This window comes from Hemiscyllium ocellatum, chromosome 24, assembly GCF_020745735.1.
Source record: "Hemiscyllium ocellatum isolate sHemOce1 chromosome 24, sHemOce1.pat.X.cur, whole genome shotgun sequence".
NCBI lineage: Eukaryota > Metazoa > Chordata > Chondrichthyes > Orectolobiformes > Hemiscylliidae > Hemiscyllium > Hemiscyllium ocellatum.
Genome location: NC_083424.1, coordinates 21,026,862 through 21,054,338, shown reverse-complemented (window position 1 = coordinate 21,054,338; position 27,477 = coordinate 21,026,862). Strand labels below are relative to the sequence as shown.

The 27,477-nt window shown below is 41.0% G+C and overlaps 1 protein-coding gene across 5 annotated transcripts in view; it reads right to left on the bottom strand.

Moving 5' to 3' along the window:
* The window catches only part of ttc28 (tetratricopeptide repeat domain 28), a 751,433-nt gene that overhangs the window by 127,804 nt on the left and 596,152 nt on the right, over window positions 1–27,477 (bottom strand). For 3 of the 5 annotated variants that reach the window (XM_060843565.1, XM_060843568.1, XM_060843570.1), the window contains one exon: window positions 750–893. In XM_060843565.1, the coding sequence (XP_060699548.1) occupies window positions 750–893 (144 nt within the window). The remainder of the gene's footprint in view (window positions 1–749; window positions 894–27,477) is intronic. The other 2 variants (XM_060843566.1, XM_060843569.1) reach the window with 1 other exon arrangement.

Sequence of the window (27,477 nt, the reverse complement as noted above, 5' to 3'; positions counted from 1 at the left end):
TGAGACATTATTACCCACCTCTGGAGCAGGTGGGACTTGAACCGAGGCCTCCCAGTACAGGGGTAGGGACACCACCACTGCACCACAAACGGATCTCCTAGAAAGGAGGTTCGGATATTTTCTAGTCAACTTGTTCAGAGATATTATGGTGTACCTCTAGAGCATGTGGGACATGAACCTGGATCTCCTGGCCTAGAAGCAAGGACATTACCACTGCACCATAAGAATCTCAGTGCACGAATGCAGTCTCTCACTACTATCAGTTTTGTAGGTGAGTATCCCACATGTGGGAACATTGCAGGCATCAGTACACCCAAGTGCAATAGGATAGCCTCGTTCTGGCAGAACCATCTTCATGATCAGTTCTCTCCCTGCCAAGTATGTAGTAAACTGCCTTGTTACTTAGGTTCTCCAATAAGCTATTCCGCTTGTCAAACTCCTGAAATGTGCTGGTGTCCTCGTACAGAACATGATCTTACACTCTATTTTCTTAGTACGATAATCAAAGTAATACCAAAGCTGAAATTGCAATGATAATGTTATGCTATTAACAAGCATTTATACTCTTGAGTAGTGGTTATCTGGAAAGTCACACTTCAGTGAGCTTATTTCTGATAAAACACTATGTTCTCTCTCTATTATGTTGCATATGCAAATATATTCTTTCAGGATAGACATCTTATATCCACTGAAATTGTTTAATTTAGATAATTACTCTTCAAGGCCCTGCAGTTGAAAACGATCCCTACCTGTTGAAGAGATTGTTCCTGCTGACCATCCGAAGGAATCCTGTTGGATCAGTGATGGAAGTCAGTTTATTGTTCATCTCTTCAAAATGTTGGTCAAGAAGATCTCCAGCCTCACTCTCTGTCTCACTATTCGAACACATCCTGCTGAAAGGAAAATCCCAACCATGTCATTGCAAATGAGCTTCTAGCTCCTAGATATTCTTTATAAAACTAAAACACATAGATCCTCCCTTTTACTGGGAACATAGAGAAAAATTTGAAAATTTTGAATTAAGAAAAATTTCCTGAAATTCATGACAGTTATATATCATAGCTGCTCACTTACCATTTAAATACCATTTAGATCTACTATCTTCTTCACCATAAAATTAAAAAACAACATTGTCAGGCCAACAATATCGGTGGTCCCTATGCATAGGGTACTAAAGTATATTGTGTGGCTATGATGTAGCTGAAAGCAACTTACAACTGGGGAGCTGACTTGCAGTGACCTTATGCTTAATATATATACATAGTTCAATTAAAATTCTCATAACATAAAAGTAATCTTAGAAATTATAAACTTCCATTAATAATATACTTGACAAAGCTCCCTAAATCTCTCTTAACTAAATGCTGGAGGGATTGCATTATTTTCAGGGTAAGTTTGCAATTGGACAGCTATAACGATCACGTATGTACTCAAACACTTACTACAAATTAATTGTTTCAGTAATGTGTAACAAATTGGAACAGCTGACTCTTCACTTTTTAAAAAAGCATTTACAACAAATTGTTAGCAGGAGTATTCCCAGATCTGTGTAATGTTAAACATGTGCAAAAAGCAACAATTTTCAGTGAGACTGGGAATGTTCATAACTTGTCATCTCTTTTGCGGACTTTATTCCATTTAACGAAGTCTGTAGAGACTCAAGCACCATGGCCAAGTCTGCCTATGTTTACATGTGTTTGCATCTGTTGTTTTATGTGCGTAAATGCACTGGTATATGTTTGTTTGCATGTGCTTACATACATACTTAGGCCAGCCAAAAACTGCTGCATATGCCAGCTGCCATTTCTCAAATACAGGGACACAATTCAGCAAACTGTTAGACAAACACAAATAAAAGGTCAAGTTCACATTTTGAAAGGTGCTGACCCTGATAACAATGCACTTTCAAAATAAAAACTTTCCAAACGCCCACTATTTGTTAACATTGGCTTTTCTGCTTATTCAAACATCTCGAGGGATATAGCCAGAGAAGTTCAAGAGGGAAAAGGCTTCAATTGATTCTATTAAATACTATCACCAGTTTAGCTTAAATACAAGCCAGATAGTACCCCATCAGATCACCATAGTTTTCTTTCTTACTTTCTTCCTTTTCCCTAAGGTATCAACACCAGGTAATGTAAAGGACAGAGGCAGGCAGGGATTCAGAGGAGGAACTAGGGAATCTTTGTGATGATCATATGGGGGTGAACTAACAGGAGGTTGTCAGCAGTCAGGTTGAGACTGACACAATCAGTGAGCTAGAAGGAAAGAACATTTTTTCAATGTGACTCGGAGGTTTGAAAATGGTTACAACCTCTTAGTAAACTGCGTAAGGTGAAGGGAAGACCTATTACAGCGAAGGGAAAGGATCAGGCATTACAGCCCCATAGCTCACAACCTCAAAATCTCAGTTGGTAACTACACTTGGGAAGCTCTAGGTTAAATGTGTGAATCTTGTGGTTCAATCAGGTTTAAATGACGGATAAATAAGATGTCAACTAGATAGGGGATGAAACATCTTCAACTTCCCAGCTCAGCCAACATACCCACAACCACGGCAATGGGCACCCAAGCTACAAACCTTGGACAGACAAATAAGTTTGTCAACACAGGGTTTAAAAGCAAGAGAATGCCAAAATACTCAGCATCTGACTCTCGAGCATTTTAAAAAATTTTTCTTTCAAATTTTCAGCTTCTGAAGTAATTTATCTTGGTATTACTGCCAACACAGATTTCGTGTGAGGTAAAAAAAACAGAGGTAGAATTTGGTGTCATAAGCCTACATGTGGAACTTGCCCAATATCTGTGATAATGCTGTCAGACTGTATAGAGTAAAAGAGGAAGAGACAGGCCCAAAGATAGAGCGTTGGGGACTCCAAAACTGAGACTGAAGGGGAAGTCATTGCTGGAATTAGACTCGATTCTAACAGATAATTGACTTGGACAACAAATAGGCATTAGGGGACAATGACTTAGTTGATGACATCAGAGGTTGCAGAGGTCAAGGATGGATAGTGCATCCCAGTCAAAAAGGGTTGCTTTGCTTACAGCTATTTCAGTGCTGCGTCAGAGTAGATACCTATTTAAAGAGATTAGAACACAGATTTGGGAGGCAACAACCTATTCAAGGTCTTTGAAGTGAAAAAGGAGGTTTGAGATGAGGCAACAGCCTGCAAAGACAGGCATGTCAAAGCTGAGTTTTTTAAAGAAGGGGTGGCTGTGGCAGTTTTGAACCTCAGGGCACATTGCATGATGGAACCATTGACTACAACAGCTAACATGGAGACAGAGAAGTTAACTTGGTTGGTCACCAATTCAGTCCAAAACAAATCTATCTTTTAGAAAGGTCTGAGGTATGCTAACGGAATATGCAATTGTGTGCTATTCCAAAATATATCATACCCCAACTTAAAATATGTTTGTCATTTATCTACTTTTCACTAAATGAACTGCATCTCACCACAGCTGCAACACATCACAATCTGATGCCTCACATTAGGCAACTCTGAAGAGCAAAAAATAAAAAATAAATGGGACTATCGACCAATTGTTTATTTATACGTTTTACTTTATACAGTTTTCACATCTGTTGGACTCTAAAACTGGCTCACAGATGAACTTCCAATGGCCATTTCAGTACTGTCAATAAAGCTTGGCATGAGCACATGGGCCTAACAGCTGTACTAGAATCCTGTGAAAATACCAAATTAATCAATTAGTCATTATTTGAAAGGTCACTCGAAGTTTAGTATAATTAAACACATACAGTTAGCCAGACTGTAATGCTTATTTTGCAAAAATTAAAAGAAAAACTTCCAAACAAAGAAAATATTTTTAAATTTGTTCTTGGAATGTGGGCACCAATGGCGAGGCCAACATTTGCTGTCTATCACTACTTGCCATTGAGGGGGTGGTGGTGATCCATATACTTAAATCAATACAGTCCAGCTGGTACACCCACAATGCTTCTGGGATCAGTGCTCCAGGATTTTGATTTAGCAAAGAACTGGCAATGTAGCTCCAAGCCAAGATAGTGAGTGGTTTGAAGTATATATCTGCTGTATGTATCCTTCTAATATGGTAGGAGCCTTGGTCAGTTGCTGCAGTGCACTTGATATACTAAACACTGTTACCATTGTGGATCAATGGTGGAGTTAAATAATCTTTAGGTGCGTCAGTGGGAATGCCAAGTAGGCAGGATGCTTAGTTTTAGTTTGATGTCAGCTTCTTGTGTCGATGGAGCTGAACTCATCCAGGCAAGTCGAGATAGTTCCATCTTGACTTCTGCTAAAGTAACTGCACAGAGGCTGGCATCCCATCACCAAGTCCCCCTTTATTTACTTGTGCACAGTACACTGGCTGTGGTCAGTCAGCTCAGAGTCAGTTGCCTGAATTGAGGAGACTCTAATCTTCTGGTCATTTTTTTAAGCCAGCTCAGAGTCAGTTCCCAGTTTTCGCTTAGAAGATTCTAATTTCCTATTTTTTTTAAAACCCCCACACTACCACTGAACAGAGATAGTGCTTATTCCTCCCCAGCACCCATGTCGCGTGTGTGTAAGTGTAGGACACAGTGAAGAACAACATGTGCAGAAAACTTTATTGACATTCCACCGCCACGGAGAAAATAAAACACCTGAGTGGCCAGTTACAAGCAGGAAAATCATCCTGATGAAGGGCTCTGGCCCGAAACATCGATTTTCCTGCTCCTCGGATGCTGCCTGACCTGCTGCACTTTTCCAGCAGCACAATCTCAACTCTGATCTCTAACATCTGCAGGCCTCACTGTCTCCTAGTTACAAGCAGTGCCCTTCTCATCAAAGGGGAATGCCTAAGAAATTGAAAACATGAAGGGGAGGGCAGGGATTAACTCAAAATAGAAGTGAGGGGAAAATAAAAGTCTCCACGACCCAATTGGTCAGCCAGGGCTTTCCTGATTGATTGGGGATGTTAACCTGGGCCAACGAGTCAATTTCATTCACTACATCTGCCTGGCAGAAGTGGACAGGCTTTATAGAGACTGGAGCTGTGTTACTTGCTTTAGAATCCTGAATTGCTGACCTGCTGTTATCATCACAGCATTTATATAGTTGGTCCAATCCAGTTTCTGTTCAATGGTAACTGCCAGGATGTTAATAGAGGAATTCAGTGATGGAAATGCCATTGCATCTTAAGGGAGGATGGTTAGATTTTATCTTCTTTTCCAGACTCGTATGAACTTTAGAAATAGGAGTAGCAGGTGGTCATTCAGCCCCTCAGGTATGCTCTATTTTTTCAATAAACTCAAAGCTTATCTGCCCCAAAGTTCAACATATTTTGATCCTCACAGTCCTCAGCTCGCCAATGTTTCAAAATTATATCTAGAGACTTTTTACATACTTGCAGTGATCTAAGCTTCACAATTTTCTAGCATAGAGAATTCCAAATATTCACTACTCTCCAAGAGATGACACTCCTTCGCATCTCAATATTAAACGAGTATCCTCTGGTTCTGAAACTATATCCCCTAGATTGACACTATTACTGTTAGAAACATCTTAACATCTACCTTGTCAAGCCCCTTCAGAATCTTGGATGTTCCCACAAGCTTAATCATCAGTGTTTAAAAGAATGAGGGTAAAGGCCTAAATTCTTTAGCTGTTGTTGATCCCTTCACCCCAGGAATCAGCCTCGTCTATCTTTTTTAACTGCTTCCGATGCCTATGTGTCTTTTCTTCATTACAGGGTTCAAAATTGCACACAATATTCCAGGTGCAGCCCCATCAACCCCCTGTACAGATGTAAGAAGTTTTAATGGTTTGGGTCCAATGACTCTTCTTCAAAATGCCATAGGTGCTGCCAGATTTGCTGAGATTTCTGTTTTTGTTTTTAACCTCCAACATCCACAATTCTTTAGTTTTTTTTTGTAATTAGACCTTCCTATTTTTAACTCCAAACCCTGGCAATAAGTCAAAATTCTAGTTACTTAATTACAATTTGCACCTACATGCTAACTTTCTATATTCCATGCAGAAGAATAGCCAAATTCTTTGTTGCTCATTTTCTTTTAAGTCTCTCTCCATTTAAACAATAGTCTATCTTTTGATTAGAATTAAAATCCTTACAGTGTGGAAACAGGCCCTTCAGCCCACCAAGTCCACACCAACCCTCCAAAGTGTAACTCACCCTGATCCATTGCCATACCCTATATTTACCCCTGACTAAGGGCACTAAGCCTCCACATCCCTGAACACTATGGGCAGTTTAGAATGGCCAATTCACCTGACTGGCACATCTTTAGATTGTGGAAGGAAATCAGAGCACCCGGAGGAAACCCATGCAGACATGGGTAGATTGTGAAAACTCTACACAGCTGAAAATGTGTTGCTGGAAAAGCGCAGCAGGTCAGGCAGCATCCAAGGAACTGGAAATTCGACATTTCGGGCATAGGCCCTTCATCAGGAATGGCTTATGCCCGAAACGTCGAATTTCCTGTTCCTTGGATGCTGCTGACCTGCTGCGCTTTTCCAGCAACACATTTTCAGCTCCGATCTCCAGCATCTGCAGACCTCACTTTCTCCTCAAAACTCTACACAGGCAATCTTTCAAGGTTGGAATCGAATCCAGGTCCCTGGCACTGTGAGGCAACAGTGCTAACTACTGAGCTACCGTGCCACCCTTTCCTTTCTATCAAAGTTCATTACATATTGATTTAAATATTTTTAAACTCCCTCTGTCAGGTTTTTGACATTCGACTCAACCTATCTGTAACTACTTGCAGATTCCTTTTGTCCTCATCACAACATAGTCTCCCAACTATTCTTGTAACATCTGCAAACTTGGATACATTATACTCTGCCGTCCTCCTACACCTCATTAATATGGATAGTAAATCATTGGGGCATCAGGGACTAATCCTTATGGCAATCCAATAACCATTTCTTTCAAACCTGAAAAAGATCAATTTTTCCTAATTCTGCCTTCCACATTTATCAATCCTCATTGCACGCTGATATATTGCTGCCAATACCATGAACTCCCAACTTGTGCAATAACCTTTTACCTCGCTCCTTACTGAATGCTTTTGAGAAATCCAAACTCAACACATCTACCAGTATTCTTTTATCAACTTTATATGTTGTTCCCAAAGAACTCTAGCAGATTTATTAAACATGAATTTGCTTTTACAAAACCATATTCACTCTGTTTGATTGGGTTGAGCTTGGTCTTGCTGCATATAGCCATGGGCAGCTTCATTGAGGTACTATGAATAGAAGTGAACATTGTGTAATCATCAATGAACAAAAGGTGATCCTTAGATCCCCTTTATATCTTTCCCTTCTCACCTTTAACCTATGGCATCTAATTTTGGACTCCACCACCCCTATTTACCCCTTGTCTATTTCCCCGATCCACATCTCTCATAATTTTATAAATCTCTATATGGTCACCCCTCCATCTTCCGATATCCTAGGGAAAGCAGACCCAGTCTATTCAGCCTCTCCCTAAAGTTCAAATCCTTCCACCCTGGCAACATCCTCATAAATCTTTTCTGTGCCCTTTCAAGTTTTACAACATCCTTCCTATGGGAAGGAGATCAGAATTACATGCAATATTCCAAAAGTGGCTGAACCATTGCCTTATACAGCTGCAACATAACCTCCCAACTCCTATACCCGATGTACTGCCCAATAAAGGCAGTGTATGGAATGAGCTGTCAGAGCAAGGCATGTGGATGGGTACATGAATAGGAAGGATTTAGAGGGATATGTGCCAAATGCTGGCAAATGGGACTAAACTTATATAGGATAGCTGATCGGCATGGACAAGTTGGACGAAAGGTCCTGTTTCCGTACTGTATGTCTCTAGGACTATCTCCACATCTTGACTAATGATGGTGAGAAGGTTCTTGATGAAGCAGCTGATGATGGTTTGGCCCTGAGGAATTCCTGCAGCGATGTCATGGGAATAGATGATTGTCCTCAACCAATCACAACCATCTTCCTTTGTGTTAGATCGGACTCCAAGCTGTGGGGGACAGTTGTGTTTATGTACTGCCTTAGCCTGTATACAATTGTGAAATACATTTGTGAAGAACATTTTTTATTATTTCATATGATGAGGCCACCACTGGCAAGGTCAACAGTTTACAATCTGAGAAGGTGATATTGACCCAACTGTTGTCAACAAATGCAGTAGATAATGTCTGTAATAACTATAATAAGGTAACAATCCATTAAAATAGCCTTTAGTGATACTGATGGGTGCAATTTTGTTTTGAGGGCTCATATACATAGATCATCAAAACACCATGTACAAGTACAAAAAGTACAATCAAGTAGAGTAACAGACTGGTGGTGTTGCTGTCTACGGGGATAAGGATGCAAGTGGTTCTACAGATTTACCTCTTCAGACAACACCTACAATACTTCATTCAGTTATGAGGAGTCCAAGGATTCAATTTTGAGCCGATTCATATACCCCTAAGTTTAAAAGATTTAGGCTTTACTTGACTACCTTTTAATAAAATATTTTAATATTTCTGCTGGTTGAGGACTTTAGTCAGGCATAATGAAAAAATTAAAGCCAAGCCTCTTCAGGGTCAAATTAGGAAATATTTCAATAAGCTGATGATGGTTTCATTTGGAAATCTCTTCTGCAAAGAACAATTTGCACTGAATCAATTGTTCATTTTAAATCCGTGATTAATAGATTTCTACCGAAGATATTAGGGAACTGGGGCAAAGGTGAGTAAATGTAGTCAGCCAGGGATCTCACTGAATGTGGAACAAGCTTGAAGGGTTAAATGGCCTGCTCTTTTTCTGTCTCCAGTGTGCTGAAAACTCTACACTTCTTTGAATATCTGTTCAATAAATGTGTTGAAAAGTTCAATCTGATTTAAAATCTGCTAATTCATTCTATTCCTAACATTTAAAACATAATGGAAAGTATTCGAGAGAATGGCAGAGAGAATTTGGAAACAGTTCAAAAGTGGAACAGAATTAGAAATGGTGCATTGTTTCAAGAAATGCAAAATCCTTATTATACATGTTATTCCATAGTCCTGACGTCCAAATCTAATATTAAAGACAGACATTTCACAACATATGCGTGGGCACATCCTTTCCTGATCTGGCTCCTTATTAGGCTGTGCTGGTTCAGATTAAATGATTGAACAGAATTATCAGTAATGTATAGCACCTTGCATGTGGAGAAACACTGTAAACAGTCTTCACAGAAGAAGGGTGGATACAAAAGAAAGATGAAGAAAGAGCAAGAGAAGTTACTAAAGGCACAACCAAACAGCTGACTTTAAAGGAGGCTTTGAATGGCAATAAATTGATTTAATTTACAATTGTCACATGTACCTAGAGAGTGAAAAGTTTTGTTTGCATGCAATACAGGCAGGTCACAGCATACACCAAGTGCATGAGGGTAATAGAACAGAATGAGGAATATAATGTTACTGCTGCAGAGGAGGTGTATAAAAAGAGAGAGAGGGGTAGAAGTGACACTGCAAGAAGTGTGGAAATGCAGACATGGCTAAAAATGAAGCCAAAACACCAGGAAAAGTACAAAAAAAAGGTCAAGTGGAGAGTTGGAGCAATGGAAAGGTTTGAAAACAAAATGAAAAATTAATTGTATTTTAAGACCAGGACTGCACAGATTGGTGATAACAAAAGTGAAAAGTGTGCAAACTATCATTTTTTAAATGGGAAAAGTAAGCAGCAGAGATTTGAATAGATTAGGAGTTTATTTTCTGGGTAATCCAAGATGGAGGACAGGAAAAACTTCTGGCTGTAACAGCTGCTCCTTTTTTGGAGGTATTTTAGATGCTGGAGGTGATTTCCTCGAATTCCAGGAGCAGCAATTACTGTTTTATATGCTGTTGCATTATTTTGGAACTTTGGAAAAAAAAGTAAAAAAGCAACAGCAGTTTTAAAAGGGAGAAGAACAGACAACGGAAGCACATGGTGAAGACAGTGCAGGAGAGAGAGAGACAGAACCTGCACAGTTACTGCCTTTGCTGTTTTGAATTCATGTATTGCTGGACATCGGAGTGCATCTGGGAAAATTAACAAACAGTGAAATTCACAACTAATCTTGGAGGAATCTGTTTGGGTGAGGTTCACAGCACAGAATCAGGTAAGTTAAGTTATGGGTGGTACAGTGGCACAGTGGTTAGCACGGTTGTCTCGCATGCGCCAGAGACCCAGGTTCAATTCCCACCTCAGGCGACTGACTGTGTGGAGTTTGCACATTCTCCCCGTGTCTGCGTGGGTTTCCTCCCACAGTCCAAAGATGTGCGGGTCAGGTGAATTGGCCATGCTAAATTGCCCGTAGTGTTAGGGTAAGGGTATGGGTGGGTGGCGGGTCGGTGTGGACTTGTTGGGCCGAAGGGTCTGTTTCCACACTGTAAGTAATCTAATCTAAATCTAAATTGTTGTTTTAAGTGTGTCCAATAGAAAGGCTGCAGTAGTGATTAGAGTGGGTTCTTTCTTGATTATATGTTTTTGGAGATATGTCTCTTGATTAAACTTAAAATATCAGCCATATTTTAATATATTAAAATATATATTATATTTTAACTATTAATTTAACCTGGGGCAGTGTTTTATAGAGGAATAAGACGGTGTTATTTTCTGGGTCTGTAGATTGTGAAGGAGCAAAAATGGCCTTTAGTACAGTGATTTGTACTTCTTGTCAGATGTGGGGGGTTAAAAAGAGTTTAAGGGTTACTGCGGATTATACCTGCCATAAATGCTGTTGGATGAGAATCTTATCAAATCGAATGGATTGGTTGGAGAGACAGTTAGAAGCAATGAGGAATTTGCAACAGCATGTGATGAATGGCAGTTATAGGAAGTGGGGGGGGGAAGTCTCAGATACAGTCACATAGATGGGTTAACTTCAGGAAACGTAAGAGAGGTAGGCACCTAGTGCAGGAGTCTTTTGTGGATACACCCATTCAAACAGGTATGCTGTTTTCAAATATGTAGAGGGTGATGGATTCTCAAGGGAACGTAGCACGAACAACCAAGTTTCTGGTATTGAGACTGGCTCTAATGCAATGAGGGGTACGTAGGATTCCAAGAGATCAATTGTGTTAGGGGATTCTGTAGTCAGAGGTGCAGACAGGCGTTTCTGTGGCCAGCAGCAAAAAAGCAGAATGGTGTGTTGCTCCCTGGTGCCAGGATCAAGGATGTCTCAGAGAGGGTGCAGAATGTTCTCGCGGGGTAGAGAGGCCAGTAAGAGGTCATTGTTCACATTGGAACCAATGACATAAGAAGGGAAAAGGTTGAGATTCTGAAGGGAGATTACTGAGAGTTAGGCAGAAATTTAAAAAGGTCCTCGAGAGTAGTAATATCTGGATTACTCCCAGTGCAATGAGCTAGTGAGGGCAGGAATAGAAGGATAGAGTAGATGAATGCATGGCTGAGGAGCTGGTGTATGGGAGAAGGATTCACATTTTTGGATCATTGGAATCTCTTTTGGGGTAGAAGTGACCTGTACAAGAAGGATGGATTGCGCCTAAATTGGAAGGGGATTAATATCCTGGGCAGGGAAATTTGCTCGAGCTGCTCGGGAGGATTTAAACTAGTAAGATTGGGGGTGGGACCCAGGGAGATAGTGAGGAAAGAGATCAGTCTGAAACTGGTACAGTTGAGAACAGAAGTCAAACAGTCAGGGCAGATAGGACTAATAAATTAACTGCATTTATTTCAATGCAAGGGGCCTAACGGGGAAGGCAGATGAACTCAGGGCATGGTTAGGAACATGGTACTGGGATGTCATAGCAATTACAGAAATATGGCTCAGGGATGGGCAGGACTGGCAGCTTAATGTTCCAGGATACAAATGCTACAGGATGGATAGAAGGGGAGGCAAGAAAGGAGGGGGAGTGGCATTTTTGATAAAGGATAGCATTACAGCTGTGCTGAGGGAGGATATTCCCGGAAATACATCCAGGGAAGTTATTTGGGTGGAACTGAGAAATAAGAAAGGGATGATCACCTTATTGGGATTGTATGATAGGTCCCCTAATAGTCAGAGGGAAATTGAGAAAAAAACTTGTCAGGAGATCTCAGCTATCTGTAAGAATAATAGGGTGGTTATGGTAAGGGATTTTAACTTTCCAAACATAGACTGGGACTGCCATAGTGTTAAAGGTTTAGATGGAGAGGAATTTCTTAAGTGTGTACAAGACAATTTTCTGATTCAGTATGTGGATGTACCTATGAGAGAAGGTGCAAAACTTGACCTACTCTTGGGAAATGAGGCAGGGCAGGTAACTGAAGTGTCAGTGGGGGAGCACTTTGGGGCCAGCGATCATAATCTATTAGATTTAAAACAGTGATGGAAAAGGATAGACCAGATCTAAAAGTTGAAGTTCTAAATTGGAGATAGGCCAATTTTGACGGTATTGAGCAAGAAGTTTAGAGAGCTGATTGGAGGGGGTTGGGGGGGGCGGGCGCAGATGTTCGCAGGTCAAGTTAGTAAGTTCGCAGATTACACCAAAATTGGAGGTGTAGTGGACAGCGAAGAGGGTTACCTCAGATAACAACAGGACTAGATTAGATTACTTACAGTGTGGAAACAGGCCCTTCGGCCCAACAAGTCCACACCGACCCGCCGAAGCGCAACCCACCCATAACCCTACATTTATCCCTTACCTAACATTACGGGCAATTTAGCGCGGCCAATTCACCTGACCCGCACATCTTTCGATTGTGGGAAAAAACCGGAGCACCCGGAGGAAACCCACGCAGACCCAGGGAGAACATGCAAACTCCACACAGAGACGGGAATTGAACCCGGGTCTCTGGCACTATGAGGAAGCAGTGCTAACTACTGTGCCGCCCACCAGATGGGCCAATGGAACTGGACCAGATGGGCCAATGGGCTGAGAAGTGGCAGATGGAGTTTAATTCAGATAAATGTGAGGTGCTGCATTTTGGGAAAGCAAATCTTAGCAGGACTTGTACACTTAATGGTAAGGTCCTAGGGAGTGTTGCTGAACAAAGAGACCTTGGAGTGCAGGTTCATAGCTCCTTGAAAGTGGAGTCGCAGGTAGATAGGATAGCGAAGAAGGCACTTTGTAATTGGTCAGAGTACTGAGTACAGGAGTTGGGAGATCATCTTGCGCTGTACAGGACATTGGTTAGGCCACAGTTGGAATATTGCATACAGTTCTGGTCTCCTTCCAATTGGAAAGATGTTGTGAAACTTGAAAGGGTTCAGAAAAGATTTACAAGGATGTTGCCAGGGTTGGAGGATTTGAGCTATAGGGAGAGGCTGAACAGGCTGGGGCTGTTTTTCCTGGAGCATTGGGAGCTGAGGGGTGACCTTTTCCCTGGGGTCGGGGAGTCCAGAAATATAGGGCATAAGTTTAGGGTGAGAGGGGAAAGATATAAAAGAGATCTAAGGGCATCTTTTTCACGCGGAGAGGGTGGTACGTGTATGAAATGAGCTGCCAGAGGAAGTGGTGGAGGCTGGTACAATTTCAACATTTAAGAGGCATTTGAATGAGTATATGAATAGGAAGGGTTTTGAGGGATATGGGCCGTGTGCTGGCAAGTGGGACTAGATTGGGTTGGGATATCTGGTCAGCATGGACGGGTTGTACCGCAGGGTCTGTTTCCCTGCTGTATGTCTCTATGACTCTATACAGAGTGCAGTTAAACGATGACAAATGTTTAGGTGAGAGTTTCCGTGGCAGTGGGGATTAAATAGTGACTTGTCAAAGTTTAAAGATGGAAGTAAGCAGTCTTGAGACAGGAAAATTAGACTTGTATTTTACAAAACAACATTAAGCCATCAGAAAGTTAACTAAAAGGAAAAACACAAGAATGGGAGACTGGAATGATCAGAAAAATAAAAACTTTAAATCTGTTCGACTTGATGACCTATATCCTAAGATTCTAAAAGCGATAACTACAGAAGTAGTGGCTACACAGTCTATGATTTGTCAAAATTTCCTAAATTCCAAAACAGTCCCAGAAGATTGGAAACAAGAACCAGAAATTGCTGGAAAAGCTCAGCAGGTCTGGCAGCATCTGTGGAGAGAAATTAGAGCTAATGTTTCAGATCTAGTGACACTTTTACAGAACTGAGATTGGAAGTTAACTAATGTAACATCGCTATTCAAGAAAGGAAGGAGAGAGAAAATGGGTTAACTACAGGTCAGTTAACTTGACATGAGTCATCAAGTGCTGGATCTTATTAATAAGGAGCTCTTAACCACAGCACTTAGAAAATCATACATTTTTAAAATAAAATCAACATGACTTTACAAAAGCAAACAAATATGTAAGAATTTTTAATTTTTTACTCATACAGTACAAAAATGAGAGCCAATAGATGTAGTCTACCTGGATTTCCAAAAGGCATTTGACAAAAAGTTAAAAAGACACGATTCACATTCATGAAGCGGTGTTGATGTATGAACGTGGATAGAGGATTAGTTAATGAACAGAAAGCAGAGTAGGGATAAATGGATATTTTCATGCTGGCAGGCTGTGACTAGTGGAATGTTATAAGGCTCACTGTGAAGGCTCAGCTGTTTACTTTTGAAATGAATCAGATGAACAGAGTAAAGTGTTTATGTTTGCTGACAACAGCAAGGTAGATTGGGATGCAAGTCACATCAATAACACAGGAGGGTACAAATAATTACAGAGGGGTTAAGTTAATAGCAACAAGTCACGTGGTAAGGAATCAGATGGAGTATTAGATGGGGAAGTATAAGATTATTCACTTTGATCATTAGAAAAGAAAAGCAGAAAACTTTAAAGGATGTAACTTGTAAACATCGATGCTCAGAGAAACTTCTGTGTAACATTAGAAAGAATGCAAAATATTAGCATGCAGGAACAGAAAATAATGAGAAAAGCAAATGGTGTGTTGGTCTTTATTGAAAAGGGATGGGCATACATGAATAAGTCTTGCTACAGTTGCATTGGGCTTTCTGACAAACCTGGAATACCATAAGCAATAACAGTCTCCATGTTGAAGGAAGAATATATTTGCACTGGAAATGCAACGAAGGTTCAATAGATCGCACTTGGCCTGGGATGACATGGTTGTCCCATGCTGACAGTTTTAGCAAATTAAGTTTAACTCTCTGAAGTTGAGAAGAATGCAAGGTAATGTCATTGAAACAGTCAAGATTAAAAAAAACATGACAAGGTCAATACTGAGATATTGTTCTAGATTCCTCAGTTAGGAAAAGCAAAGGGCATAGTTTCTGGACAAGAAGCCAATCAATTAGGACTGAGATGAGGAGAAATTCCTTCACTCAAAACATTGTGAATGTTTGGAACTCTGAATGCCAGAGGGTTATGAATGTGCCATCGTTTAGTATACTGGGTGGAGACAGAAAGTTTGGTCTCTCAGGAAAATAAAGGAGAATGAGAGCAGACAGGAAAGTCTAGTGGAAACCAATAAGATCAACGATGTTCATAGTGTATGACAGAGCAAGCTCAATAGACTACACGATCTTTTCTTTCTTATGTTTTTAAGTTATGAAAGCTTCACAATTATTGTTAGGGACAGATGAGGAAAAGAATAATAGATCTTCATTGAAATCACACACTTCAAGATGTCCTGAGGTTGTGGTCATTAAAGGCATTTCATAAATGCAATCCTTCCTACTTCCTTTTAGTCATAGAGAACTGATTTACAAATGTGGTTTAACAATAACAATGGCTCTGATTGAAAGCACTTTGTTTGAAGACCATATATTCATGTTTTGAAAATCCAACCCGCTCCCAAGATTCCCTCATTCCAATTTAGATCTTTAATCTAGTTTCTGTATAGTTTTCATCGATTCATACAGCTTTAATATAGTTATCCCCTCAACTCTAATTGCAGAGTCTCAAAGTGCAATTTTGAAACCAGATCCACTGTTCCTTCACTAGTTGTTGGAAACACTTCATATGAGCATACATACATGGTATTTTGTAAGCACACACCAAAAACTTTACAATGAAGCTAACCTAAATCAAAACCATAACTGTGCTCATGCTGAGTTCTTGTAAGGACATTTTGTATGTTTCGACAGCAAATTTATTGAGATGCAGGTTAATTGAGGAACTATTTATTTTCCCCAAAAATGTAACATCCTGGACTTGAACACGTAACTGGTTGTTTCCTGAAGCTTAAATCTTGTCTTAACTGTATCACAATGCAAAGGTTTATTTGAAAAGGAGACTGCCAGCTTCTAGAGTGCATTCACGAACACAAATCCCACCATGCATGAAGCACTCTTGCATATAATATCAGTGATCAATGTGAAAATGAAATTTCAGAGATAAGGTTTGCAAAACAAAAGGGAAAATTCAACAATAGCTCAGTTTTTGTTGGTATGGATCTCTCATCATGACACTTTGTTCAATGCTTTTCCTCAATTTTCAGCTTAAAATTGTTGTTTCCAATGAAAATCGCTGGAAATGAGCGCTGATATTGGGGTATCAAAAACCTCACTGATTGACAGGACACCAGTCTGGACGTTTAATCAATAGGTTTGAAGGATGGAGAAAAAGAAACATGAACAGTAGAAAATAAAATAAACGTGAATTCAAATTAGGTGCAAATAAAGGAACCTTATAGGAGTGCAGAGATTCTGTTTGTTAGTGGAAACCATTTGCCCTGGAGATTTAGTCAGCTGACACCGGGGCCATCCATATCTGAATGAGCTAGACATGCCAGGTTGACCCTCCACAGCGTGAATGCTTAAGGTCAGAGGAGTTGGATGGGTGGGGGGTGGTGGGTGGGGGTAGGTGGTGGTGGTGGTAGTGTGGGTTTGAGGGCCCAGTCATCATCTGAATGTCCTGAGGGAGGACCTCTGAAGGGACTGCATGTGGTTCCTCCTCCAGTGGGGTGGTAACTCTTCGTAAGCACATCAACTCTCATGCAGTATGAAATAGACTCGCGAACACAAATTACACTTTGTAATTAGATCCATGCTTAACCTAACACCAATGTACCTTTTTTCTTTCAAAATAGCCACTCAACATATTGCAATTTTAGTGTTTTCTCATTCTCTTGTGGGATGTGATGTTGCTGACTGGCCAGCATTTGTTACCCATCCTTAGCTGCCCTTGACAAGGTGATGGTGGTGAGCTGCCTTCTTGAACATTCTGCTGTAGGCGCATCCATATTACTGATAGGGAGAGAATTCTAGAATTTTGATCCAGCAACACTTAGGGAACAGTGATGTATTTCCAAGTCAGGATGGTGAGTGGCTTGGATGGGAACTTGTAGCTTCTGGTGTCCCTCTGTATCTGCTGCCTTTCTCCTTCAATTTGGAAAAGGTCCTGAGTTTGGACAGGGCAGTTTGAGGATCTTTGGCAAATTTCTGTCATGCATCGTGTAGATAGTACTCATTGCTGCTACTGAGAATTGGTGGAGGAGGGAGTGGATGCTTGTGGATGTAATGCCAATCAAGTGGGATGCTTTGTCCTGGATGGTGTCAAATTGCATAACTTTTGTTGCAGCTGCACCCATCTCGGGAAGTGTAAAGTATTCCATCGCACTCCTCACTTGTGCCTTGTAGATAGTGGACAGGCTTTGGGGAGTCAGGTGGTGAGTTACTTGCTGCAGTGTTCCTAGCCTCAACCTGCTCTTTAAGACACTGTATTTTAACAGCAAGTCCAGTTGAGTCAATAGTAACCCTCAGGATGTTGATAATGGAAATTCAGCAATATTAAGGCCATTGAATGTCAAGGGGTAATGGTTAGATTATCTCTTATTGGAGCCGGTCATCACCTGACATTTGTGTCCTTATCTGTCAGCCCAAGTATGGATATTGTCCAGAGCTTGTTGCATTTGAAGATGGATTGCTTCAATATCTGAGGAGTCATAAATGGTGCTAAACATTATGCAATCACCAGCAAATGTCCCCATTTCTGATCTTACAGTCGATTGAAGGTCATTGATGAAGCAGCTGGAGATGGTTGGGCCTAGGACACTATCTTGAGCCACACCTGCAGAAGTCTGATCTGTCAAATAATTTAATGTGCACTGATCACTACAATTCCTTAATGATCAAACTCTTAACTTTGGTTATTTTGCAAAATTAGCAACTAGCAATTAGGCCGATTGCTTTCACCCAACACTACAATAATAAAATTCAACAGTTGAGTCAATCCCTTACCAGTTGCACCAAGATACTGTTAGCAGTGTGTTATATCGAACCTTCTGCTCCAGGTGAAGTATAATATAGGGTAAGGAGTTAGGAATGGGATGGAGCATTGTAGAAAAGTATAAATTTGGCTCATTTCCTGTTTGCAAAGCATTTACAAATCCAAGCAGAAACTCTGATCCTATTCTGTAATCTTAATGGGCTTTCCTTGTAAGTGGGGAATCCTGAGAAGAGGAGATAATAGCAGCGATGTTCCACAAACAGTATGAAATTATTGACACTCCTGCCTAAATTGTCATTCTCAACGCAAGCCTGCCTGAAGAGAAAGTGTTTAGAAAGACAGGACTCTCATCCCAGGTGTGTATAAATGGTTTGGTTCCATACCAAGAAATAATAACATGTCACTTCCTGAAATAAAAACTTACTTTAAAGACAGACCAAGAAAAGGTTCAGTCATTGAGCTACTTATCGATCAAATGCAGAAGCTCATTATCGATATAAATAAACAATGTGGAATTGATAGAAGACATTAGAGAGCCAGTGTTGTTAATCAAGCAATATTTTTCCTGGGGCTCAGCTGTCTCAACGATCAAATGGATACCTGAGCTCTCAGCCATTCTTCAAAGATTCTTGTGAATCAAGTAAATTCTCTGTTGTGGTTCTGTTCGCCGAGCTGGGAGTTTTTGTTGCAAACGTTTCGTCCCCTTTCTAGGTGACATCCTCAGTGCTTGAGAGCCTCCTGTGAAGCGCTTCTGTGCTGATTCCTCCAGCATTTATAGTGGTTTGAATCTGCCGCTTCCAGTTGTCAGTAGCTGACTGCTGCAGTGGCTGGAAATAGGGTCTAGGTCAATGTGTCTGTTGATAGAATATGTGGATGAGTGCCATGCCTCTAGGAATTCCCTGGCTGTTCTCTGTTTGGCTTGCCCTATAATAGTGGTGTTGGCCAATTGAATTCATGTTGTTTGTCATCTGAGTGTATTGCTACTAAGGATAGCTGGTCGTGTCGTTTCGTGGCTAGCTGGTGTTTGTGGATGCGGGTTGTTAGCTGTCTGCCTGTTTGTCCTATGTAGTGTTTTGTGCAGTCCTTGCATGGGATTTTGTACACTACGTTGGTTTTGCTCATGCTGGGTATCGGGTCCTTTGTCCTGGTGAGTTGTTGTCTGAGAGTGGCTGTTGGTTTGTGTGCTGTTATGAGTCCTAGTGGTCGCAGTAGTCTGGCTGTCAGTTCAGAAATGCTCCTGATGTATGGTAGTGTGGCCGGTCCTTTGGGTTGTGGCATGTCCTCATTTCGTTGTCTTTCCCTTAGGCATCTGTTGATGAAATTGCGCAGGTATCCGTTTTTGGTGAACACCTTGTATAGGTGTTCTTCTTCCTCTTTTTGTACTACAGAAAACCAGAACTACAAAGAGAGGAAGAAGAACACCTATACAAGGTGTTCACCAAAAACGGATACCCGCGCAATTTCATCAACAGATGCCGAAGGGAAAGACAACGAAATGAGGACATGCCACAACCCAAAGGATTGGCCACACTACCATACATCAGGAGCATTTCTGAACTGACAGCTAGACTGCTGCGACCACTAGGACTCATAACAGCACACAAACCAACAGCCACTCTCAGACAACAACTCACCAGGACAAAGGACCCGATACCCAGCATGAGCAAAACCAACGTGGTGTACAAAATCCCATGCAAGGACTGCACAAAACACTATATAGGACAAACAGGAAGACAGCTAACAACCCCAGCATCCACGAACACCAACTAGCCACGAAACGACACGACCAGCTATCCTTAGTAGCCATACACTGAGATGACAAACAACATGAATTCGATTGTGACAACACTACTATTATAGGGCAAGCCAAACAGAGAACAGCCAGGGAATTCCTAGAGGCATGGCACTCATCCACAAATTCTATCAATAGACACATCGACCTAGACCCTATATACCGGCCGCTGCAGCGGACAGCTACTGACAACCAGAAGCAACAGATTCAAACCACTATAAATGCCAGAGGAATCAGCACAGAAGCGCTTCACAGGAGGCTACCAAGCACTGAGGATGTCACCTAGAAAGGGGATGAAACGTTTGCAACAAAAACTCCCAGCTTGGTGAACAGAACTACAACAACGAGCACCTGAGCTACAAATCTTCTCACAAACTTTGAAGTAAATTCTCTACCTGAGGGGTTGTGGATATTCAGTTATATACAAGACTGAGATCAACAGGAAGTTAAAGGATAAGGGTGGGAAATGAATTTGAGTTCAAATGTCAGCCATAATAGCACTGCTCATCCATGCTGACCAGATATCGCAACCCATTCTAGTCCCACCTGCCAGCACCTGGCTTATTTTCTTCCAAACCCTTCCGATTCATATACACATCCAGGTGCCTTTTAAATGTGGCAATTGTACCAGCCTCCACTACATCCTCTGGCAGCTCATTCCATACATGTACCGCCCTCTGCATGTAAAAATTGCCCCTTAGGTCTCTTTTATATCTTTCCCCTCTCACCCTCAACCTGTGCTCTCTTGTTCTGGATTCCCCGACCCCAGGGAAAAGACTTTGTCTATTTACCCTATTCATGCCCCTCATGATTTTATAAACCTCTATAAGCTCACCCCTCCTCCTCTGACACTCCAGGGAAAACAGCCTCAGCCTCTCCCTGTAGCTCAAATCCTCCTGGAAACATCTTTGTAAATCTTTTCTGGACCCTTTCAAGTTTCACAACATCCTTCTGATAGGAAGGAGACCAGAATTGCACACAATATTCCAACAGTGGCCGAACCAATATCCTGTACAGCCACAACATGACCTTCCAACTCCTGCACTCAATACTCTGACCAATAAAGGAAAGCGCCTTCTTCACTATCCTACCTATCTGTGACTCCACTTTCAAGGAGCTATGAACCTGCACTCCAAGGTCTCTTTGTTCAGCAACATTCCCGAGGACCTTACCATTAAGTGTGTACGTCCTGCTAAGAATTGCTTTCCTAAAATGCAGCACCTCGCATTTATCTAAACTAAACTCCATCTGCCACTTCTCAGGCCATTGGCCTATCTGATCAAGATCCTGTTGTAATCTGTGGTAACCTTCTTTGCTGTCCACTACACCTCCAATTTTAATGTCATCTGCAAACTTACTAACTATACCTCTTAAGCTCACATCCAAATGATGAAAAGTAGTGGACCCAGCACTTGAGGAACTGTGAAGTTACTAACCTATTTTCTTTATATTTTCTGAAATCCAAATATTAGCAATGAGGCAACAATGCAGACATGTTGGTAAAGTTGAAGTTAAAACTCTAAATCCATGGCCAGATAACTGTGCCTTAATTTTATGATCATTTTCATGAGCAATTTGGGGGCGCGGGGGGGGGGGGGGGGCATTGCTTGTTTCTCGGTGCACAAATGTAATTGCAGATGGCGTACTGATGGCAATATAAAAACAACAGCTGTGTAGCACCTTTAGCAAGTCAACATCTTAACATCTCACCATCACATTTACGATTGTTAAACAAAAGCAACACCAAGCCCCACAAGGATGTTTTCGGATAGTGGAAGGTTTTAAAGAGTGTCTTAAAGGAAAGAGGTAAAGAGCTGAATTAAGCAGGAAATTTCAGAACTTAAGGCCTATGCTGCTGAAGGTACAGCCATTAAAGATGGAGCAATTCAAATTAGGGCTGCAGGAGACACCAGAAAATAAATGGGAGATCTCAGTGGGTTGCAGAACTTGAGGAGTTTGCAGAGATAGGAACAGGAGGGTCACAGAGGGACATGAAAACAAGGGTGAAAATTCTAAAGGCGATAATGTAGGTCAGTGAGTACAGAGATAATCAGTAAATAGATCTGGGGTGGGAATCAGGATTTAGCCAGCTGGATGTTGATAGCTTGCCACATGCACAGGCAGGAAACATATGATTCAACTGACTTAGACATCTTGATAACAATAGGGTGCATTTTTGCCTATTCAATATGTCCTATTCTTGAATTTTAAAGGTCTCTAACAACAGCCTAGTAAATTTTACATGCAGTGAATTATCTGGCAACCTAGAGAAAAGCTAGATAGTTATATTATTGCCTGTCCACCACCCATTTCTAACAGTGTACATATTTGACCTTTAGGTCAGTGCTGTACAGCAGGTAGTACAATCACTGAACCAGATCAAATAGGCTTTTAGTTTGTGTGACGTGAAATACAGCCAAAATTACAGGCATAAATTCTCTTCTCTCTGAAAGGGATCTCATTAGAAATGGCTACACGGAATCCTAAATGTTATTCATACACAGAAGGGAAATAACACACAAAGTTTCTTTAATTTATGACAAAATTGAAAACTTCATTCAGAGGAGTTGGAGGTTGACTTCTGGGGCATGGAAGCATATCATTCACGGTGACGAAAGAGGTAAAGGTTAAAGTCGCAACAGTCTTACCAGACCATAGGGTTGCTCTCTCATTAGAAACAAACAAATGGTGGTGGTTTAAAGTGACAGTTACCATTCCTCAGGTGAGGAAAAGGTTGAAAATGAGAGTCATAGAGATGTACAAAATGGAAACAGACCCTTTGGTTCAACCCATCCATGCTGACCAGATATTCCAACCCAATCTAGTCCCACCTGCCAGCACCAGGGCCATATCCCTCCAAACCCTTCCTATTCATATACCCATCCAAATGCCTCTTAAATGTTGCAATTGTACCAGCCTCCAACACTTCCTCTGACAGCTCATTTCATACCCATACCACCCTCTCTGTGAAAAAAATGCCCCTTAGATCACTTTTATATCTTTTCCCTCTCACCCTAAACCTATGCCATCTAGTTCTGGACTCCCCGACCACATGGAAAAGACCTTGCCTATTTATCCTATCCATGCCCCTCATGATTTTGTAAACCTCTACAAGGTCACCCCTCAACCTCTGACACTCCAGGGAAAACAGCCCCAGCCTGTTCAGCCTCTCCTTATCACTCAAATCCTCCAACCCTGGTAACACCCTTGTAAATCTTTTCTGAACGCTTTCAAGTTTCACAACATCTTTCCGATAGGAAGGAGACCAAAATTGCATGCAATATTCCAACAGCGGCCTAACCAATATCCTGTACAGCCGCAACATGACCTCCCAACTCCTGTACTCAATACTCTGACCAATAAAGGAAAGCATACCAAATGCCTTCTTCACTATCCTATCTACCTGCGAGTCCACTTTCAAGGAGCTATGAACCTGCACTCCAAGGTCTCTTTGTTCAGCAACACACCATAGGACCTTACCATTAAGTGTATAAGTCCTGCTCAGATTTACTTTCCCAAAATCAGCACCTCACATTTATCTGAATTAAACTCCATCTGCCACTTCTCAGCCCATTGGCCCATCTGGTCCAGATCCTGTTGTAATCGGAGGTAATCCTCTTCGCTGTTCACTACACCTCTGATTTTGGTGTCATATGCAAACCTACTCCTCAGCTGGCACAGAAATTGAATTAGCTATTGGCATCACTCTGCACCACAAAACAAACTATCCAGCTGACTGAGCGAAACCGACTCCCACAATGGAACAGAAATATTGCAGGATGCACCTTGAGGCACAAATATGTTCAGTGAAACCTAAGGTGGAATTTTGGCCCAGACTTCAGCCTCTTATTAGCAAGGTAATATTTCAGATGTGGTGTACATTTCTGACCTAAAATAGTTGGCTTAAGGGAATCGCCAGCTCTACAATGTTGCAATGGAAGTTTACATAGATACTGGTAATTGGCAGTTGTGATATGTGCTCAGATATAATCAGTTTGCCATATAAAGGACATCTGAGAAATGTGCACCTTTGTTGCACTGTCATGTAGAGGGTTTAATTATGTAACAGCATCAACATGGTGACAATCTATACATCATTTAGTATCCTTGTAGCCATGCCCAACCGAAGGGGTCTCGGGTTTGAGTCATGGTCTGCAGTGAGTTAACTAATCTCAGGCATAGCAGCTGCTGCAGCACCACAATTAACCTCACTACTCTGAATCAAAGACAGGCAATAAAAATTCTGTGTAATTTCTACTCCCCATCACTATGCAATGGTTCTTATCATGGCCTCCAGCTTGGACAGCTGAGCTCACACATAAGAATGGCCACTTGTAGGGAACATCAGGAAGCTGATGTTAAATCGGAAGGCCGACGCTGTGTGTGCAACCATCAAGCATGAGGCAACGGAAAAAGATACAGATAAAATCAACCCTGACCAAAAGGCAGTCATTATTCAGGAGCTAAGTTAAGCAGCTGAGCAAGATATGATTTGCAGAAAGTTTTAAAAAAAGCCAAACATACAAAGTCTCACAAATGGTGACTCTCAAAGGTTTAGCTACAGCTGCTAACGGGTAATGATTTTAAATTCCATCACATTTATTAACAAGATGAATAAGTTTTCCTTTAATAACATATGATGAAGATAAAGTTTATTTAAGTGAAAACTTCACTTTGAAAATTATTCTTATTTTGATTAATGTGCGCTGTGCTCTGTTGAAGTTGTCTGAATGATTGTAGAGCAGTTCACTTATGAGCTATATATATTCATGAGACAAGAGAAACTGCTCAGTAAAGACAATTTGTTGAAGTTTTTGCCTTGCACTTGTCACATAAGTAAGCTGTCTGTCCTTAAAACTTTGTGGGAAAGCTTTGATAAAATGTCTTTTTCAGCAATACACATTCTGTATTAGCTAATACTACAAAAGAAGCTATCACATTAGAAAGATTTCTCAGCTACTGAAAGTACGGTAAACTGCTTTCAAGTGAGTTCCTGTAAATGTCTAAAATTATTTTTGGACAATGTCTTCCCTCCTTTTGTTGAAGTATGATTCCACAAACATACCCACCAGCAGCTGATTACATGTTCACTGTCCACGAATGGACACTAACAATTGGTACAAATATCAACGTTATAGTCATACCTAATCATGTTTCTACCTAGCTTCAATCTCTCATTGCCCAAGACCTCCTCTGCCAACATCTTGACATCCTCATCCAAACCCCTTTCCATAAGTTTTTTAAAATCAATCTTAGGATGTGGGCATCAGTGACAGGGCCAGCATTTCTCACCCATCCTGAGTTGCCCTCGGGAAGATGGTAGCTGCCTCATGAACTGCTGCAGTGGAGCCCACAGTGGTGGCAGGGATAGAAATCCAGGGTTTTGACCTAGTGACAGTGGAGGAACAGTGATTTATTTCTGAATTAGGATGGTGAGTGGCTTGGAGGGGAACTTGCAGACTCTGGTCTTCCCATGTATCTGTTGCTGTTGTCCTTTAAAATGGAAATAGTCATGGGTTTGGAAGTTGATGGGTAAAAACATTTGGCAAATTCCTACAGTGCATCTTGTAAATAGTACATAATCAAGCAGGCTGCTTTGTCCTGGATGGGGTCAACCTTCTTGAGCTTTGTTGAAGCCGCACTTATCCAGGCAAGTGAGGAATATTCCATCACACTCCTGACTCGTGCCTTGTAGATGGTGAACAGGGTTTGGGGAATCAGTCAGTGAGTTACTCGCCATAGTATCCCTAGCTCTGACGTGCTCTTGTAGTCATGATGTTTATGTGACAAGTCCATTTGATTTTCTGATCAATAGTTACCATCAACATGTTGATAGTGGAGGATTCCATGATGGCAATGCTATTCAATGTCAAAGGGTAGTGTTTAGATGGTTTCTTATTGAAGATAATAATTGCCTGGCATTTATATGAAGTGAATGTTACTTGCCATGTTTTAGCCCAATATTGTTCAGGTCTTGTTGCATTTGAACATGGACTGCTTCGGTATCTTAGGAGTCATGAATGGTGCTGAACATTACGTAATTATCAGCGCAAGTCACCACTTCTGACTATGACGGAGGAAAGGATATTGATGAAGCAGCTGAAGATGTTTGGGTCTCAGACACTCCTGTATAAATGGCCTGCAGATGAAATGGCTGACCTCCAACAACCATGACCATCTTCATTTGTGCCAGGTCTGACTCCAACCAGTGAGGGTTTTCCTCTGATTCTCATTTACTCCGTAAGAAAAAGGAACAGGAATCGATAAACATGACATAACTGTCAGTTATTAGATTATCCAAAAGCTTCTGTGTATTCTGCACTTTATAATTTATCAGCTTGACATATCTAAATTAAAAGCATGATCTTCCACATCCCAAGTGTCAACACTTACAGCACAATGAAACCTGCATTTTCTGCATATTAAGCTGTACCTGAGAATCTGTTCAAGTTGCCATTAGAATAGGTTTCATTCCCACATAGCTGACAAAAAAATTGTTCACCTTGTACTTTTAAGCAGTCCAAAAATCCCTTGTTCCTTGACTGAATGTGCTGAAAATTGAATTGTGGCTGTTAATAAATTTATCCTTTACATTAATGCTGTCAAATTCAAGTAGACTGACATTCAATCAGAGACAAATACTTATGGCCTGTCAATCTTTCATGCACAGGCAGGCTGCACCTCTAAATAAAACAAAAATCCATCATTGCAATAAACTAACATTGATGACCAGCAAACAACAATTCCGACAAACATGTTTATAAAGGTCTGCATTTGCCATGTTTTGATATCTTTCAGGTGGTGAAGTATCTAATCTGAAGCTAAAAACTTAGATGCCTACCAATCACCGAACCACTCTCACCACCATCAATTTGCCTCAGAATCTATAAAATTAGACTGCATGATTTTAAAAAGAATGGCCACTTAATCACATCTCCGCCTTTGTATCCATACATTGCATGTTATTTGGTATATCAATTCTATTACTGTGAAACGGTGCATAATTTAATTTGTGAACAATATCTTGAGCGATCCACTGGTATTCCCAATATAAAAATGGAAAACAGGAACAAGAAAAAGCATTTTAGCCAACATAATTTAGATTTGTATTGAGGATTTAGACTTAATTTCAACTCCCTCTTGCCCTGGACCATGAATTATCAACCTGTCCATTCCTGCAATTTAAGTGATTTAAATCTGATATGCACAGACTATTTTGTGCATGGATGAAGGCTTTCTACACCTATGATTTGCACACTTATCCTTGAACATGTCAAGCACAAAGATATTGCACAATCAACGTATTTTTTCTTGCATTACCTTTTTCAGACTGTGAGCCTCATTACCTTGGTACACATTTTAACAAGTGCTCATCTTTCCCCAGATCCTCAGTTGGTGAGTACCTGGTTTCGACCAAACACTCATCAGGCTCTCACTTGAAGTGCTTTGCTTCCAAAAGATCTTTCTGTTAGTGAGTACTTAACTCTAATCAGACCCCACTGAATGAACATTGTGTCCAATTCTGATGGAAACTGAGAGTCCTGAGCATTCACAAGCATTGTT